Source organism: Hylobates moloch, unplaced genomic scaffold, assembly GCF_009828535.3.
Source record: "Hylobates moloch isolate HMO894 unplaced genomic scaffold, HMol_V3 SCAFFOLD_18, whole genome shotgun sequence".
In the NCBI taxonomy this organism is placed as follows: domain Eukaryota; kingdom Metazoa; phylum Chordata; class Mammalia; order Primates; family Hylobatidae; genus Hylobates; species Hylobates moloch.
Window position 1 is genome coordinate 12,089,103 of NW_026652293.1, and position 18,733 is coordinate 12,107,835.

An 18,733-nucleotide genomic window follows, 5' to 3' on the forward strand; every position below is an offset into this window, starting at 1 on the left:
TGGGTGACTTGGTGCTGAGAGATGTTTCAACAATTTCCTTGGATGGGGGAAGGCAGATGTCCAAGATTTCATCCGCTGGGTCCTAAACTGATGAGCCAAGCTCTGCCAGATCCCTGCTTCACTTGGGCTCTTGCTGGGGGCTTGGGGCTATGAGGGATGGCGGTAAGGGACAGATGTAAGGGAGTCCTGGAGCCCCCACTATCCACATTTTTCCAGGACTTCCTTGGTCACCTCCCTTTCAGTAGTCAGGGTTCTGCTGGCCTGAGCAGAGGTAATCCCCAGAGAGTTTTGATTTATCTTACCATTTAAAATATTCGAGATGTCTGGGAGTAAAGGGCTGAGTGTCCAAGACGTGGGCATGGGGTGGGGATAGGGGGAGTAGCACAAGGAAGGAGAAGGAGAAGGGTCATCTAAGCAGGAAGAACTAGAGCCAATGGCTGAAAGCTACTGAAGACTAAGTGCAGTTCCACATCGGAGTCGCTGCAATCCCACAATGCACTGAGGTGACTGAAAGCTAGTGAGTTGGCTGGGCGTGGTGGCTCACGCCTGTAATCCCAGCACTTTGGGAGGCCAAGGCGGGTGGATCACTTGAGGCCAGGAGTTCGAGACTGGCCTGGCCAACATGGTGAAACCCCATCTCTACTAAAAATACAAAAATTAGCTGGGCGTGATGGCACACGGCTGTAATCCCAGCTACTCGGGAGGCTGAGGCAGGGGCAACAGAGTGAGACTCTGTCTTTAAAAATAATAATAAAATAAAATAAAAAGCCTATGTTAAAAATAAAAAAAGAAAGGTAATGAGTTCTTTGTCATTGGTGGTATGTAAATATGTTCATGGGTGTGGTCCCATCCTCAGAATCCCAAATGGCCACACCCTGGGCTAAACAAAGTCCTTTTCCACTGCCCCTGTGTCCCAACTTTGCTCTTAATTTTCCAGCTCCAGGAGTTGGAGAGGAACCTACTTCCAGTCTAACTGGGGAGGCTTCCTAGCCCTCACACAGCCTTCCTGCCCCACACCCCCCATGATTTCCCAAACTGGCTGTCTGTTCTCCCTCCAGCTGTCCCCAGAGCTTAGCCCAGCCCTCTGCCCCACTTGGAGCTGACAGCATGAGCTCATCTGGGCAGTCCAAGGAGCCAGCAAGGGAAATTCTGAGTCACAGCAGAGCCTGTGGCCAGGACTTTGCTCCAGAGAGAGGTGCCGTGGGAGGGCTGAGTGCCCCACGCAGCTGGAGGCTATGAGGTCTCTGCAGGGAGTGGGCTAGGGGGACACACCTACCAGGGCATGGAGCTGGGTGACACTGTGTGGGCCCTGTTGAGCACTCAAGCCTCCCTCAGTGGCTGGTAGAAGAGGCCAGGGGGCACCTAACTGACACAAGAGTGATAAGACCCAGGTGTTGAGAAGGGAATTGATTCTAGAACCCTAGTCTGATGGAGACTTAGGAACAGGAAGAGAGCATTTAGTAAACCTTCTCTTGACAGATTGAGGAGACAGAGGTCTAATGAAGGAGATTGACTATCAAAGATCACACATTGAGCTGTGTAATGCCTTCCACTTCCTGGCTCCTAGGCTAGTGATTTTCAAGCTGATTTGCTGAAATGAAATGAAATGCTCAGGCACAAGCAGATAGAAGACAAAGCCAAGCTTCTGTCGTTGAGATAAATGGATTTCCTCCTCCTTCTGCAGTGGCTCCATGCATCAGGCCACCTGGCTGACATGGCAGAGGTGTGGAGGGACCCGGGGGCCCTGCCCTCCAGAATGGGGTGGAGAGCCAGGAAGGCAGAGGGCATGACCTTCTCTGCAGCTCAAGCTTACCTGTGAGTCACCTGGGACCCTCGCAGGCTGGACATGGTCTCTTCCAGGTTCTGCCGGAGATCCAGGACATTCTGCACTGTCCTCTTTCTCTGGGACTCTGGGTCTGGGAGGGAGAGAAGGAAGAGCTGGGTGAGTGAAGAGGACTGAGTGCTGGGATCCTGGGGATCAGGAAGTGGAGATTAACAGTGTCCCCAGGAGACTAGTCCCTGGGCCATGATAGTCACCTCCCTCCTCCCTTTCCCAAAGACAACCAACAGAATGGGCCCTCTCAAAGGCCCTGGACATGTGCCATTGAGCCCTCTGAACCCCAGACCCTGGCAGGGGGTACAGGCATGGCTTTCTGTGTCTGTGCACTCCTTCCAGAGCCCCCAAGTAACTGCCTCTACCTCTGGCTTTGTTTTGGGGAGGCCCTGCTTCTCACAGCAGAGGTCCTGGGCAAGATTTCTCGTGGTTGAGATGAGCTGGAACATCTGCCTGAAAGCCCCTCTCCAGGGTTGTGCTGGTAAATGTTTAACAACTGGCTCCCGGAGGAAGGGGACACTGATGTGTAGCGTTTGCCAATTTCCCTGGTATAAAGCCTCCTATCATGGCCACTTTCAATCTACCAATCTGATGTCACTGACCACAGAGTTAGGAAGAGGTGCTAACAATTGGCTCTGGGGAACTGGTACAAGCTGGCTTCAGCATACCTAAGCCCAGGCACTGACTGGTAATATCTGGGGTTGCTCTATGGGGTCCCAGGAAGTTAGTTCAGATATAGTCTCCTAAAGATGAGGTGGCTGGTGGGAGGTAGAAGGGATGAGCAGTCATTTTCTGGAGCTTGAAGTGAGCTCTGGGCAGTCCCCACACAAGTGGTGCAATCCTGAGTGAGGAGGACGCATGGGTGTGGCCCAATCCTCAGAATCCCAAATCACCAAGAGCCATTGTATTCAACCCTGGTGTCCAGATATTAGCCTGGACAGATGAGAATCTACAACAGCAAACAGGGTGAAAATAACGTCCAAATGACTGAGAGGTGCTTGAGCATGAAGGAACTCAAAGAATGTTCTTCCTTCCTTCAGTTCATCCAATGAATCTTTATCAAGCACTTACTCCACATCAGGCACCACCCTGGGCCCTGAGGACAGTATAATGAAGAGAAGCTGGCCCTGCCCCATGGCTTATCTTTCATTTGGGGACCTAAAGTCATGAATGGAACCAAGTCCCCCAGTACCTCCCTAAAAGACAATCTGCAGGAGAGAGTCAGGGAGTGACAGAAAGATGATGGCAAAACAACAGAGAAAACCCAAGAACTCTGGCTCTCCGGGCTGCTCCCTTTTCCCCTCCATCCGCAAGCCTTCTGCCGCTGCTGCAGAGGCCAAACGCCCCCTCAGTCCCTCCTCAGCCCACAGACTCAGCAGGAGTGTAAGGTTTTTTAGCTGCCAAAGGGAACATTTCTGAATCTCTTCAAGAGGTTTTTATTCCCCCAAGACTAAGCTCAGGCCGGCTGGCAGGCAGCTGCTTGACTGTCTTGTTAGGGAGGGGAGGCTGGGTGGGGCGGGCAGGGAGCCTGCATTGCCCTCTCCAGAGCCTTTTGGGCACCTTTTCTGAGAACTAGCTCCACACCCAAGCCCAGCCATCCCTCCTTTCCCCTCCCAGGGGGAGCTTCTCCACCCCCACATCCTCTCATGGTCAGCACCATGAATCCAGGCCTCCATGCTGGTGGCAAGGATCAGGCACAAATGGCAGGCCACCATGCCAGTGGCCTAAGCTCTATCCCCAGTCCTGGCATCACTTCCGTGGCCGCCAATGCCTATTTATCCTGGCAAGTGTCACCTTGTAAGCTGCTCCATGGCTTTAATTGATGGCTTGGCATGAAACACAGACAGGGTCAATTTTTTAGACTCGCCAAGAAATAAAGTTGAATTCTAAAATGCCTATGTGGGGACTAAGAACATGGTGCCAAGGTGTGGGTTTCTGGCCCAGGGTGATGCTTTTTATGGGCTTGGCAGAGATGAGGGACAGGCACACACATCTCCAAGGGGTGTGCATTCCCAAAGAGGAAGGTGATCAGGAGTTACTCAGAGACTTAGAGGCTGGGTGCGGTGGCTCACGCCTGTAATCCCAGCACTTTGGGAGGCCGAGGTGGGCGGATCACGAGGTCAGGAGATTGAGACCATCCTGGCTAACATGGTGAAACCCCGTCTCTACTAAAAATACAAAAAAAATTTAGCCAGGCGAGGTGGCGGGCGCCTGTAGTCCCAGCTACGCAGGAGGCTGAGGCAGGAGAATGGCATGAACCCTGGGGGGTGGAGCCTGCAGTGAGCCGAGATCACGCCACTGCACTCTAGCCTGGGTGACAGCGAGACTCCATCTCAAAAAAAAGAAAAAAAAAGAATTACTCAGAGACTTCTGTGTGTGCCAGACCCTTTGCATGCATTATCTACTTGAATCCTTGCAACATTTCTGGGAGATTTGTGCTACTGCCCCATTTAACAGATGAGAAAACTGAGACTCAGAGAGAACAAGTAAACTGCCCAAGGTCACACACCTAGCATGTAGCACAAGGCAGAGTTGAGCCCAGGAAGAAACTCATACTTGTTTTGATATATCACAGGGCATCTCTGCCCCACTAGCATCAAGCATGGTGACTGTTGTATACAAGGTGCTTAGGCTGCGAGCAGTGGCTCACGCCTATAATCCCAGCACTGTGGGAGGCCGAGGCCAGAGGAGGAGTTTGAGACCAGCCTGGGCAACACAGGGAGACCCTGTCTCTATAAAAAATAAAAATAAAAAAATTGGCCAGGTGGCTCATGCCTGTAATACTAGCTACTTGGGAGGCTGAGGCAGGAAGATCACTTGAGCCCAAGAGTGCAGTGCTGTAATGAACTATGATCACACCACTGTACTCTAGCCTGGGTAACAGAGTGAGACCCTGTTTCAAAAAAAAAAAACAAAGAAGAAGATGCTTAATGAACATTTCAAGAATGGATGCTACCACAATTTTTTAAAATTTCCAAAAACCCATGAAAAAAAGTAAAGGGATACATACATGTCACATTAGGAAAATGTCTTTTTTTTTTTTTTAAGGAAAAATGTTTAAACCACATAGTAGCCTCAGGAGAGTCATGCTGCATTCCCTAATGCCCCAGATGCTCCAGATGGGAGTCATAGACATCTAGGTCACAGGTTTGACCCTCTTTCTCCATATCTCTTCCCTCAAAGACCTCTATCCTAGCCCCCTTCCTCAATTCCACATCAGCAGAGTGTGGTGGGACTATTTCAGGGTCTCCCAGACTTGCCAAACCACAAGGGTCCTCGAAAGTCGCTTAATCCTGCTGTGTCTCTGGAGAGCTGGGAGGCTGAGGTCCAGGAAGTAGGGACTAGCTGGAGATCACAGAGATGCTAATGGAAGAACACTGGACTCCAGGCAGCTTCCCCACAGGTATAGATTTGGGGCATACAGGGGAGGAGGTCAGGGCAGGGTTTGGTCTCCTTGGGGGTGACCAGGATCTGGTCTCTGCTACCAGGCCAGAGGGGCCCTGCAGAGGCTACACCCTACAACTCCCTCTGTGCCCCAGCAGTGGCCCCTGGTGGCCATCGTGGGTATGCCGCTCTGCTTCTCCAAGGCTCAGCCCAGGGTCGGTCTGGAGGGTTGGGGCTCCTGGTAAGTCTGGCTTCCTCCACATTCCTAGGTGACAGACACATTCCCGGGGTGGTGCAGCCACAGCCCCAGGCCAAGAGGACTTACTTGTGTATAAAAGAAAGGCCTCCAGAGCTCCAGAGGCTGCAGAGGGGGCCTAGGTTGAGGAGCCAATCTGACATTCACACCCATGACCCTGAAGGTGATTTTTTACATTTTAGCTTAAAAATATGAGTAAGTTACATTTCCAAGGGAATTTACTTCACCTCTCAACCCTCATCCACTCCTGATCTTCACCTTACCCCACCTCTGACCACCAACCCATAACTAAGCTTCACCCCTTTCTCACCATCTCCTGTGAGGGTGGGCATCAGGGATGGGGTGAAGGTATCTAGGGCTTCCGCTACTCTGTGATAATGAGAAAAGTAACCTAAAAGTTCAATGGTTTTTTTTTTTTTTTTTTGAGACAGGGTCTCACTCTGTCTCCCGGGATGGAGTGGCATGATCACGGCTCAACTTCCCTGGTTTTGAGCGATTCTCCCACCTTAGCCTCCTGAGTAGCTGGGACTACAGGCATGCCCCATCACGCCCAGCTAATTTTTGCATTTTTAGTAGAGACGAGCTTTTGCCATGTTGCCCAAGCTGGTCTCGAACTTCTGAGCTCAAGCGATCCTTCTGACTCAGCCTCCCAAAGTGCTGGGATTACAGGTGTGTGCCATCGTGCCTGGCTAATGGCTTGTTTTATTGGCTAAGTTGAGATGCCCTGGAGGCTGCCTCCATGTGTCTCTTTAAATGTTTTGCTCTGGGTGTGGGACAGGCCTGGGGACAAAACAGAGCCCAGACATGGCAAAGATGGAGAGGGAGTCTTGGTAGCCCATCCCCTTCCTCAATACCCCTAAGTGAAGGACGTGTTCAGAATACTCCCATCTTACGTGGCACCTTTGTGCAAATTAGAACAAGGTACTCTCCAGTCCAACCCACCTCTAGCCAGGTCCTAGTAGAGTACAGCGTTCTCCTTCACATGATACCAGCCAGGATGCCACCCTCCCAAACTTACTCTGGGGGCCTGGGAGCGCGTGCTGTCTTAGCTCCTACAGAACAGGGTCCAGCTGCAAGAGTGAAGTGTGTGTGTGTGTGTGTGTGTGTGCAAGTAGGGTCTGAGGGGGGGAAGGGGACAGGTAGGGATCCTAGCAGGCCCCAGGGTGACACCAAGGTCTATGGGGAGGAGCTCATGATATTATCCTGGGCTGCCCCTCCAAGCCTTTCCCTGAAAATGGAGCAACTGGGGAGAGAATGTGTGTGCTACTCAGGCTCAGAACAGATGCAAGAGTCTCTCCCAACCCAGCCATCACCACGGCAATTCACAGTTACCACAAACAGCAGTATAGTCCCAGCATGCACTGGGGCATCTGCAGAGTAGGACGGTGTTTCTTTCTACACACTGTTGGCTCTTACACAAGACCACAGAGAGAGCATACTGTCCATGTCAAGGGTCTTTGGGAAAGGACTAGCAATCAAATACACTTGACAGACAGGTGCATGCACACACAAATCAAATAACGCCCAGCTACTCCATGTTCACCATGAAGCATTTTCCATGTTATTTAATTTGAGCCAGGAGACTGATCACAAGTCTTTTTGATTCCAAAGCCCTTGTTCTTTCCACTACAATACGGTGTTTCAAAATACATGCACATGCCTCCAGATATACACACCTACTTGTGGTCTAGCCTGTAGTTTGTGGAAACCCTCATAAAATTCTGCAATTCTGAAGACATATGCATAGACAGATTTCTGTGGACACATCTCTCATTCTATGGGGAGGAAGCAAGAAGACCAAAACGATGCTAGAGGAAGAGAAGTAATTTAAGGGACAGCCCAGGGTGCACTGTGAGGATGATGTAAAAAGGGTCTTTCTCTCTGTTCCAGTGTCAGAACAGGGGAAACAGGCTTCCCCAGGAGGGCAGGACTACGAAATTGCTCATCAAGAGATTGGGACCCTGGGGCAAAACTGACAGTGATGTAGTGGTAATAACATAGTCCTCAGATTCAGAAAGACCTGTGCTTCAGGTCCTGGTACTGCCCCCTTCCCAGCTTGTTTGAACAAGTCATCTCACCTCACTGCAGTTTCCCACAATGGGAAATGGGAATGATACCCACTTGGTGGGGTTGCTGTGAGGCTTAAAGAGCTAATTCACAAACATGCTTATAGTACAGTGCCTGGCACAGAGTAGGTGCTCTATAAATGGTGGTTCTTATCTGTCAGAAGGCACAAAGAGGTGGGTGAACAATGGGTGCACCCTCAGGCTGGCACTGAGGCTGGCCCCTTGTCTCTCATCTGCTGATGGGTGGTGCACACCCCTGGAGGGTGCAGCTCAATGGACCTGACATTCTCTTCCGGGACCTTGCTTTGGCTAGGTGAGACCCTCACTCATACCTGGAGTTAGGGGTGGATGGGGTAGTAACAAAACCTTGTTTCTGTGTCATCAGGCCTGACTACCACTCTCTCACTGCTGTGAGGCAATACAATAGCTTCAATCCCATTCCCTTGGGGCCAATCTTAGCTGTGGAGTATCGTGAACCTCAGGGGCCCCCTCTGGCCTGCAGTCTAAAATCTGACGTAGTAATAGATGGAGAGCCTTCAACTGAGGGTAATAACCCCCCAAAATTCAGAGAAGTTCAGGAAGAAGGAGACTCATGGGAATCCATCACCCGGCAGTCAAATTTCCCCAAGTTCTATAAAATTTTAATTATTGGCTGACAATTAAGTAAACTGCAATAACTGCCTGTTGAAATCTTAATTATTTCCACCGGTGTTTCAAATCCCACATTAGTGGTTTGGCCCAGGGCAGAGGCCACAGAGGACTGCATTTGCACCTGACTTCTAGACTGGATTCTGCTGTGAGTGGCTGGATGAGGTGGGAACCAACAGAAGGAACGGAAGTGAGCCAAAGAAAGAATGTTTTCAAGTCATGGCACTTCAGAGCTTGAAATGATCTCATTTTGTACACGGCGGTTTCAGGGGTGGTGGTGGGGGAACAATAATCCCTCAGGTCCAGAGGGGAGGGGCCTGCCCAGTGTCACCAGGTCGTGAATGGCATGGTAGCTATCCCTCTTGGCCCAGGGATCTTTTGACCAGCACTCCATGCTGTGGGATGGGGATGAAACACACAGAGATGTATCACCAGAAGAGGTGAACTGCAATGTAAATTAATCATGTGGGATGGTTTGGGACTGGGTCCCAAATCCAGGCTAGGCTAAATGATCTGGAAACAAGAAGGATTAAGCAACATAAGCAACACAACACACAACACACACACACACACACACACACACACACACACACACACACACACCCCTTCTTAATAACTCCCAAAAAGAAAGAGAGAAAAAAATCTTTCCTGACCCGGTTAGATCCCTAGGGTGAAGCCCAGGTTGGTGGGAGTTTATCTGCACGTCTCACAACCAGCATTTGCTGATGATCATCTGGTGTTTACAATGAGTCAAACGTCTTTGGGAATCATTTTTATTCCTCTCTTCCACTCAAGGACACAAACCTTCAAACTCCAGCCAGGGAGAGCATTGCAGGCCCACCTCAGTGCACCCCTTGGTCTAACGATAAACTCCAGGTCTCTACCCACTGCTCAGAGCTGGACTAAGAGGGTTCTGCTGGTTCTTGCATCCAGTGACCTTGCATTGATTCACTGCGAAGGCTGCATCCTATAGTGTGGCTGGGGGCAGGTATGGAAAACTGACAGATAACCCAGCAAGCAAATCCCCTCTGCCTTCAGGTAGAGCACAGTAACTGTCCCTACAATGACTCCATCCCCTCTCTCTATCCTTTTCTTCACCATCCGATGACCCGAGAGGCTCTAAAACAGACGCTGGCAGGCCCCCACACCAGAGGCACCCCATTTCCATGGAGGATGCAGGCAGGGGACTATTTGTTCTCTTACTAATCCTATCTTTCCCTCATTCCCCCACTTAAGTCACAATATTGTCAGAGGCAGTTGTCACCGAACCCCCGCAGCATGGCAAATCTCATGCTTCTCGTAGTTGAGTGCTCCTGCTCCCCAGGGGAGCTCCCAGGGTTTTCATCCTTACCCCAGAGAATCCGGAACCATCTCAACCGGCGAGTGGGCTGAACTGGAGCCCAGCGCTCAGTGGCACTCCTGTTGTTTGCTGCATGGGGACACATACCCAGAAAGAGCCAGGACTACACGACTAATGTGTTGGCCACATGGGTGTGTGAGGCAAGGAAAGAAAAACTAGGAAATAGAAGCAAATCTGGGGCCAGAGAGAGGAGCATGCATGGCCATCTCAGCCTGGAACTGCCAGGCAGGTATCTTTCCAGATCACCTACTGTTTTGATTTTCACTGAGTGAGATGGCTTGGATTAGGGACCCTCGGTAATGCGTCTTCACTGGGCACTGGGCTAAGAGGAATCATAAAGCAGGGCATGCTGGGTGGACAACTTAAACACATAAAGGGGGAGGGCGGTGGCTTATGCCTGTAATCAGAACACTTTGGGAGGTAGAGACGGGAGGATACCTTGAGCCCAGGAGTTGAAGACCAGCCTGGGCAACACAGCAAGAGCCTATCACTATAAAAAATAATAATTTTTAGGGTTCTAGCTTGGGAACACACATGACTTAGCTGTGGGAGCTAGGGTGAATTACTTCCCCTCTTTGGGCCTCAGTTTCCCTATCTACAAATAAGGGAGTGGGAGTAGAGGATACCCAAGCCCCTACCCAGCTCTGACAGTCTGGTTCTATGGTTTTGTACTTGGCTGAAGTCCATAAAAGCATGTTTTCTTTCAGAGTACGCTAAAAAGGCAGATACCAGGGTGTCACCCCCCCAGAGCTTCTGATTCAACAGGATGGAGATGGGGCCCAGGAATCCTTGTCTTTGCAAACACCCACAGTGGAGGGTGTGCTACATAAGGCCACATTTTGGAAAATCCTTACGTCTCGTTGCATACCACCAGTATTGGATGTCCATTACAAAACCAGAGCTTGACTTCCTGATGCCAAGTGGCTATGCAAAGTGTCCCTGGCCTTCAGAACAAGTCTACTCTTCAGGCACAAGTCTGTTCTCAGGAAAAGCCGCCTCCTTCATCTCCAGGCTTGGGATAAGAGAAATCACCTAGCCACCTCAGCCTTGCAGCAAGGGAACCCAGCCCCAGTCCAGCCCCCGCCAGGCTCTCTGGGGCCTTGTTGCTGAGAATGGCCACAAGGGGGCGTTGCCGGTCCTCAGCCGGCTGTGGCTGCAGCGCAGCGAGGTGGACAGCGTCTCGCTCAGGCACGGGAGCCGCCGCCCAGGTCTCTCTCTCGCTCAGTCTCCTGCTTAGCACAGCTCCTTTCCTCCCAGGACTCTGCACTCCTAGGGCTGACATCTTTTCCGCAACCCCAGGCCTCGTGGCCAGGCTGGGAGAACAGCCTGAGTTTGCAGTATCTATGACGGGGAGCCCACCCGGTTCTTGGGGAGAGGGAGCAGGGCCTGGCTTCTGGGATTAACCAACCAGCCTTGGGCACCAGGGAGGTTCTGGGGATCCACGAGCCCCACTCGGCAAGCTCTGATTCAGGGCCAAAGTTTCCGAGAGGCTCCAGCTGGCCTTTCTGCTCCAGTCCCCTGGGGAAGTATTAAATAGATCAGGGTTCAGATCTGTGCTCTGAGGCCTCACCTCTGCTCCTCTGCAGTGTTCTTGAGGCTGGGAGCTGCCTGATGAGCTGGGAGGAGGGTCATCCCACCCCCTCCACCACACCGAGCCTGACCCTCTCTGGGGAGTGGCAGCCTCTCTCTGCAGCGAGCTGAGGGCAGGCAGTGACCACAGGGCAGCCCCACGCGGATGGCTAGGTCAGGTCACAGGACAGCTCAGCCCTGCTCAGCCGTGTGCAAAAGTGCAGCCTTTGGCGGCAAACTTGGGCAGGGGAGATGAGCTTAAAGTTACAGGAGAAAGCGATACCTCCGCAGTCACTAATATTTAGCAACAGTATCACCTTAGGAAAGGACTTGCCAAGGTCAAGGGTGGTCCATGCGGAGGACTGTGGGACCGGGAGAGGGTGCCTGGCCTCCAGCCCTGTTTGGAAGGAGTGCTAGTTTGCTATCCTGCCTTCTCCACTTCAGGAGAAACACCTCCCTGCCCCATTTCCTTGTGAATGTTAGATTATAGGATCAGATAGCAGACTCTCGAACATATTCTGTCTTCTCTCACTTAAAGACTTGGACTCCCGGGCTGGGCTCAGAGGGCTGGCCTCCTGCAGAAGGTGGCCTGCCTGTCTCAGCCTGGAGACGTGGCCTTCTGTTCCCCAACAGGCCCTGACTTTCCTGCCCAGTGAACCTCAAGGTTCGTGATCCTGCCCAGACCTTTCATGTGACACCCTGCTCCAAAGAAGTCACTGCTGCTGGGAGCTGGGAGTGGTTGTTATGGCAACAGTTTACACAGCAGAGAGAATCATCTGCAGGCAAATGGGGACGGGAGTGGGGAGGGGCTGAGTCCAGGTGTGGATGACAATTGGAGGAGGCCCTGGGGGATTTGTGGTTGTGACACTAGTAAGATTAGTATTGGCTAACTTTTCTACAGGGCTGGGTACCAGGCACTATTCTAGCAGCTTTATGTATATTAGCCCCTTTTTTTTTTTTTTTTTTTTGAGACGGAGTCTTGCTCTGTCGCCCAGGCTGGAGTGCAGTGGCGTGATCTCGGCTCACTGCAAGCTCCGCCTCCCGGGTTCACGCCATTCTCCTGCCTCAGCCTCTCCGAGTAGCTGGGACTACAGGCGCCCGCCACCACGCCCGGTATATTAGCCCATTTAATCTTCAGGACAACTCTTTGAGAGAGCCCAGTTATTATCCCCATTTTACAGTTGAGAAAACGGAAGCCGGGGGAGGTTGAGTAAGCTGTCCAAGGAAACATAACAGCAAATGGCAAAGCCAGAATTCAAATCCAGATAGTCTGACTCTAGAGCGCATAGTCCAATATTGTCGCCAATAGCCAGAATGGAAAGAGAGAGAGAGAGAGAGAGAGAGGGAATTCACATACCAGAATTCACCCTTTTAAAATGTACAGTTCATCTGGGAGGCCGAGGCTGGTGGATCACTTGAGGTCAGGAATTCGAGACCAGTCTGACCAACATGATGAAACCTCGTCTCTACTAAAAATACAAAATGAGCTGGGCATGGTAGTGCACTCCTGTAACCCCAGCTACCTACTTTGGAGGCTGAGGCAGGAAAATCGCTTGAATCTGAGAGGCAGGGGTTGCAGTGAGCTGAGATTGCACCATTGCACTCCAGCCTGGGCAACAAGAGTGAAACTCCATCTCAAAAATAAAAAAATAAAAATAAACAAATAAAATGTACAGTTCAATTGTTTCTAGTATATTTGCACAGTTGTACAACCATCATCACTATCTAATCCAGAATATTTTTATCGTTCCAATAAGAAGCCCTGTGGCCATTAGCAGTCACTCCCTGTTCTCCCCTTGCTCCAGCTCCTGGCAACCACCAATCTACTTTCTGTCTCTATGAGTTTGCCTATTCTACACATTTCATATGAATGTAATCATGCAATATGTGGCCTTTTGCATCTGGCTTCTTCCACTTAGCACAACATTCTCAACGTTCCTCCATGTTGTAGCAAGCATCACTACCTCACTCCTCTTCATGGCTGAATGATATTCCATTGTATGGACATACCACATTTAGCTTATCTATTCATTTTATAGGCGTTTGGGTCATCTCAACTTTTGGCCTAGTATGAATAATGCTGCTATGAAATTCATGTCCATGCTTTTATATGGATGTATGTTTTCATTTCTTTTGAATGTATGCCTACGAGTACAATACTGGGTCCCATGGTAATTCCATAGTTAACATTTTGAGGAACTGCCAGACTGTTTTCCAAAGTGGCTGCTCCATTTCTCATTCCCACCAGCAGTATATGAGAGTTCCGATTTCTCCACATCTTCACTGACCCTTGTCATTGTCTCTTTTTGATAGCCATCTAGTGGGTATGAAGTGGTATCTCACTGCAGATTTCATCTACATTTCCCTAGTGACTAATGATATTGAGCATCTTTTAGATTTAAATTAACTAAAATTAATGAAGTTTCAAATTCAGTTCTTGGGTTGCACTAGCCACATTTCAAGTGTTCAATAGCCAAATCATTACACCAGCTCGTAGCTACTCCAGCACAGATATAGAAGTTTCCACCACCTTGGAGCACTCTTAGAGCCACTGGAGTTGGTCTGTGCTAATATTACTGGCTCTTTTTCTTTTTCTTTTCTTTTTTTTTTTTATTACACTTAAAGTTCTAGGGTACATGTGCACAATGTGCAGGTTTGTTACATAGGTATACATGTGCTATGTTGGTTTGCTGCACCCATTAACTCGTCATTTACATTAGGTATTTCTCCTAATGCTATCCCTCCCACAGCCCCCCACCCCACAACAGGCCCCCATGTGTGATGTTCCCCACCCTGTGTCCAAGTGTTCTCATTGTTCAATTCCCACCTATGAGTGAGACCATGCAGTGTTTGGTTTTCTGTCCTTGTGATAGTTTGCTCAGAATGATGGTTTCCAGCTTCATCCATGTCCCTGCAAAGGACATGAACTCATCCTTTTTTATGGCTGCATAGTATTCCACGGTGTACATGTGCCACATTTTCTTTTCTTTTCTTTTCTTTTTTTTTGAGACAGAGTCTCGCTCTGTCCCCAGGCTGGAGTGCAGTGGCAGGATCTTGGCTCACTACAAGCTCTGCCTCCTGGGTTCACACCATTCTCCTGCCTCAGCCTCCCGAGTAGCTGGGACTGCAGGCGCCTGCCACCACGCCTGGCTAATTTTTTGTATTTTTAGTAGAGACGGAATTTCACCATGTTAGCCAGGATGGTCTCGACCTCCTGACCTTGTGATCCACCTGCCTTGGCCTCCCAAAGTGCTGGGATTACAGGCGTGAGCCACTGTGCCCAGCAATGTGCCACATTTTCTTAATCCAGTCTATCATTGATGGACATTTGGGTTGGTTCCACGTCTTTGCTATTGTGAATAGTGCCGCAATAAACATACGTGTGCATGTGTCTTTATAGCAGCATGATTTATAATCCTTTGGGTATATACCTAGTAATGGGATTGCTGGGTCAAATGGTATTTCTAGTTCTAGATCCTTGGAATTGCCACACTGTCTTCCACAATGGCTGAACTAGTTTACACTCCCACCAACAGTGTAAAAGCGTTCCTATTTCTCCACATCCTCTCCAGCATCTGTTGTTTCCTGACTTTTTAATGATTGCCATTCTAACTGGTGTGAGATGGTATCTCACTGTGGTTTTGATTTGCATTTCTCTGATGACCCAGTGATGACGAGCATTTTTTTAAGTGTCTGTTGGGTGCATAAATGTCTTCTTTTGAGAAGTGTCTGTTCATATCCTTTGCCCACTTTTGATGGGGTTGTTTTTCTTGTAAATTTGTTTAAGTTCTTTGTAGATTCTGGATATTAGCCCTTTGTCAGATGGGTAGATTGCAAAAATTTTCTCCCTTTCTGTAGGTTGCCTGTTCACTCTGATGGTAGTTTCTTTTGCTGTGCAGAAGCTCTTTAGTTGAATTAGATCCCATTTGTCTATTTTGGCTTTTGTTGCCATTACTTTTGGTGTTTTAGTCATGAAGTCCTTGCCCATGCCTATGTCCTGAATGGTATTGCCTAGGTTTTCTTCTAGGGTTTTTAAGGTTTTAGGTCTAACATTTAAGTCTTTAATCCATCTTGAATTAATTTTTGTATAAGGTGTAAGGAAGGGATGCAGTTTCAGCTTTCTACATATGGCTAGCCAGTTTTCCCAGCACCATTTATTACATAGGGAATCCTTTCCCTATTTCTTGTTTTTTTTCAGGTTTGTCAAAGATCAGGTGGTTGTAGATGTGTGGTATTATTTCTGAGGCCTCTGTTCTGTTCCATTGGTCTATATCTCTGTTTTGGTACCAGTACCATGCTGTTTTGGTTACTGTAGCCTTGTAGTATAGTTTGAAGTCAGGTAGCGTGATGCCTCCAGCTTTGTTCTTTTGGCTTAGGATTGTCTTGGCAATGTGGGCTCTTTTTTGGTTCCATATGAACTTTAAAGTAGTTTTTTCCAATTCTGTGAAGAAAGTCATTGGTAGCTTGATGGGGATGGCATTGAATCTATAAATGACCTTGGGCAGTATGGCCATTTTCATGATATTGATTCTTCCTATCCATGAGCATGGAATGTTCTTCCATTTGTTTGTGTCCTCTTTTATTTCATTGAGCAGTGGTTTGTAGTTCTCCTTGAAGAGGTCCTTCACATCCCTTGTAAGTTGGAGTCCTAGGTATTTTATTCTCTTTGAAGCAATTGTGAATGGGAGTTCACTCATGATTTGGCTCTCTGTTTGTCTGTTATTGGTGTATAGGAATGCTTGTGATTTTTGCACATTGATTTTGTATCCTGAGACTTTGCTGAAGTTGCTTAGCAGCTTAAGGAGATTTTGGGCTGAGATGATGGGGTTTTCTAAATATACAATCCTGTCATCTGCAAACAGGGGCAATTTGACGTCCTCTTTTCCTAATTGAATACCCTTTATTTCTTTCTCTTGCCTGATTGCCCTGGCCAGAACTTCCAACACTATGTTGAATAAGAACGGTGAGAGAGGGCATCCCTGTCTTGTGCCATCACTGGCTCTTTTTCTATAGAGATGAGGTCTTGCTGTGTTGCCCAGGCTGGTCTCGAGCTCCTGACCTCAAGTGATTATCCTGCCTTTGCCTCCTGTAGTACTGGGATTACAGGTGTGAGCCCAGCCTGATTCTGTGTTTTACCGATGAGTTCAGCAACCCACTGGCTCTTTTTCTATAAGGCGTTTGCCTTTGGCGCACTTTCAAGTTCATTTTACAGAGGGGGCCCATCTTCAGGTTTCTGGGGCCCTGCCACTGAGGCCTAGAATGAGTTAGACAGAGACTTGCCAGATAATATATATTTGAGTTAGCAGCAGAAGAGAACCAGTAGCAAAGGTAAGGACAGGCTTTTGTCATTTGGCTTCACCCACCTGCCCACTCCCACTCCTGTGCAGCCCTCCACCCCCAGGCCTGTCCCTAAATCCCTGATATCACTTCCTTTTGCAGAACCTACCAGTGGCCAAGTGACAAAAGGCACCTTATCTGAAGATGCCACTGTTGTGATGGGAGTAGTTCTGCCCATCACACCCCTGCCTGCACCAGAACTCAAGGGGTCAGGTCTCCTGGCTACAGACCTTTCCTGAGTTCTCCAAACTAGACCATTGCAGTCTTCTATGTAGGATGTGAATCCCATGTGATTCCCTTGGAAGTGGCTGCATTTCAAATAGGAGACACATCAAATGAGTGAACATCACCGCCTCTGAAGCACCGATCATCCACCAGATCATGCTGGGCTGTGCCCTGACCAGCAGCCACTGGCTTCCACTTAGCCACTGTCTTGAGGGTTCTGAGTCCACCCATACAATAGGGGCTGCCCTCAGGGAGCTTGCAGCCAAGAGGCTGGCATGTGCAGCTGTGGTCAGGCATCGTCCGTGCATGGGGGCCAGAGCTTCTATTGGGGACTGACTAGAAAAGTGGTAAGGTGGGTGGGTTGGAGGAATCACAGCGGAGGTCCTGGAAGAGGTGACCACTGATCTGAAACCAAAGGAAGGGAAAGAGTGAATCTGACCACAGGCAACAGGGCAAGTCTCAGGTTCAGGAAGGACAGCGCCTATGCGAAGGCTTAGACACAAGAGAGGAAGGACTGGTTCTGGGCATCAGATGACAGGAGGCCACAGGACATGGAGCAAGGGAGTCTTCGTCAAATCCCAACTTTACCACTGTGACCTTGGGCAAGGTATTCAATGTCTGGGCCTCAGTTCTCTCACCTATAAAATGAAATAACAGATGAACTGTTTAGATTTCATGTCTTTCTCCTCCTGGAGGGCAGAGACCTGGCATTCATTCCAAATCCCATTCCGACACCTCAAACACAGTGGGTGCTCCACACATTGTTTTAAAGTGACACCGTAGGAGAAGAGGTGTGGTTTGGGGATGGGAATGGGATGGAATGGGAGACAAAGCAGATATGGCAGGGTGACTGGGCTGCTGGCATAAGGTCTGGCCAGCCTGTGTATGGACCAGTATAGACAGCCCTGCTGCAAGCCTGGAAGAGGCTGAATGTTAAAACTCATCAAAAGTCAGAGCTGGCACAAGCCTCAGAGGTCATTTAACAGATGAGGAAACTGAGGCCCACTGGAATAGCAGTGACTTGGTCAAGATGACACAGCCTGCTGATCTCAGAGCCAGGCTTGAGGATAAAGAGGAAAAGGTCGAGCTTTGAGGAGGATTATGAGAGACAAAGCTGGGGGCAAGGTATGAGCAAGGTAGGGCTGCCCAGAAGGCGGTGCTCCCTCTGCCGTTCACACCTCCCTTTTCCCCTGCCCCACTTCAGCCTGCACAGCATCTGCTCCTACATTAAAGAGCTGACATCCACCCCGCCTGGCTGCCTCCCTGGAGGGTTCTCATTTCTGGAAAAGCCTGCTGTGTCACTGATCCCTTCAGCGTTCTACTGCCCACCGCTGGGGACCCTGTGACTCAGCCCATCTGCCACCAACATGCCCCCCCATTTCCAGGATGGTTCCACTGCTCACCAAAAGGACTCAGCTTAGACTAAGGCCCTGGAACTCCCTCCAGGGCTTGGGTACCAATTGAAACAAGAAGGAGCTAGGTTAGCTTTAAGGGAGACTTCCAATTAAGAAGGCAGAGAAATCCTACAGTGAGACTTAATAAGATGTGCTGAAGAGTTTTTGCATTTAAAAAATTTTTTTGTTTAGTGAGCATCAGAAGGTGAGAAAAGCAGGCAATGTTCTGAGGCAAGAAGGGAAGGAAAAGGAAAAAAGACAGTATTTCCCGAGTGTTCGCCAGGCATGGTGCTAAACACGAATATGTATTCTGTCCTTGCAATGCAGTGGCTGAGGTAAGTATGAGTACTCCGATTTTATAGATGTTTGGCTCAGAGAGGTCAGTTAACTTCCTAAGGTCACACAGCTTGTAGGGTAGGGATCTGAATCCCAGTCTCCTCTGAAGTCCGTGCTTTTTCCAAAATGAATGATATATGACCAAAAAGACAACAGAGGCGGATGCTAGGAGGCCCTTCCTGACTCATGCTGGAATCACACTCCTCACAGATCACAGAATGAGGCCTGTCCTCCACTGCAGGCAATGAATGAGATACAGAACTGCCAGAAGACGGGGAGTCATGGGCCACTGGCCAGGCCAAGCCTTTCTCCACCTCCAAGGCA

General features: G+C 49.4%; 1 protein-coding gene across 4 annotated transcripts in view; it reads right to left on the reverse strand.

Moving 5' to 3' along the window:
- Positions 1–18,733, reverse strand: part of NAV1 (neuron navigator 1) — a 283,952-nt gene that overhangs the window by 107,857 nt on the left and 157,362 nt on the right. For all 4 annotated transcript variants that reach the window (XM_032136971.2, XM_058430891.1, XM_058430890.1 and 1 more), the window contains one exon: positions 1,814–1,916. In XM_032136971.2, the coding sequence (XP_031992862.1) occupies positions 1,814–1,916 (103 nt within the window). The remainder of the gene's footprint in view (positions 1–1,813; positions 1,917–18,733) is intronic.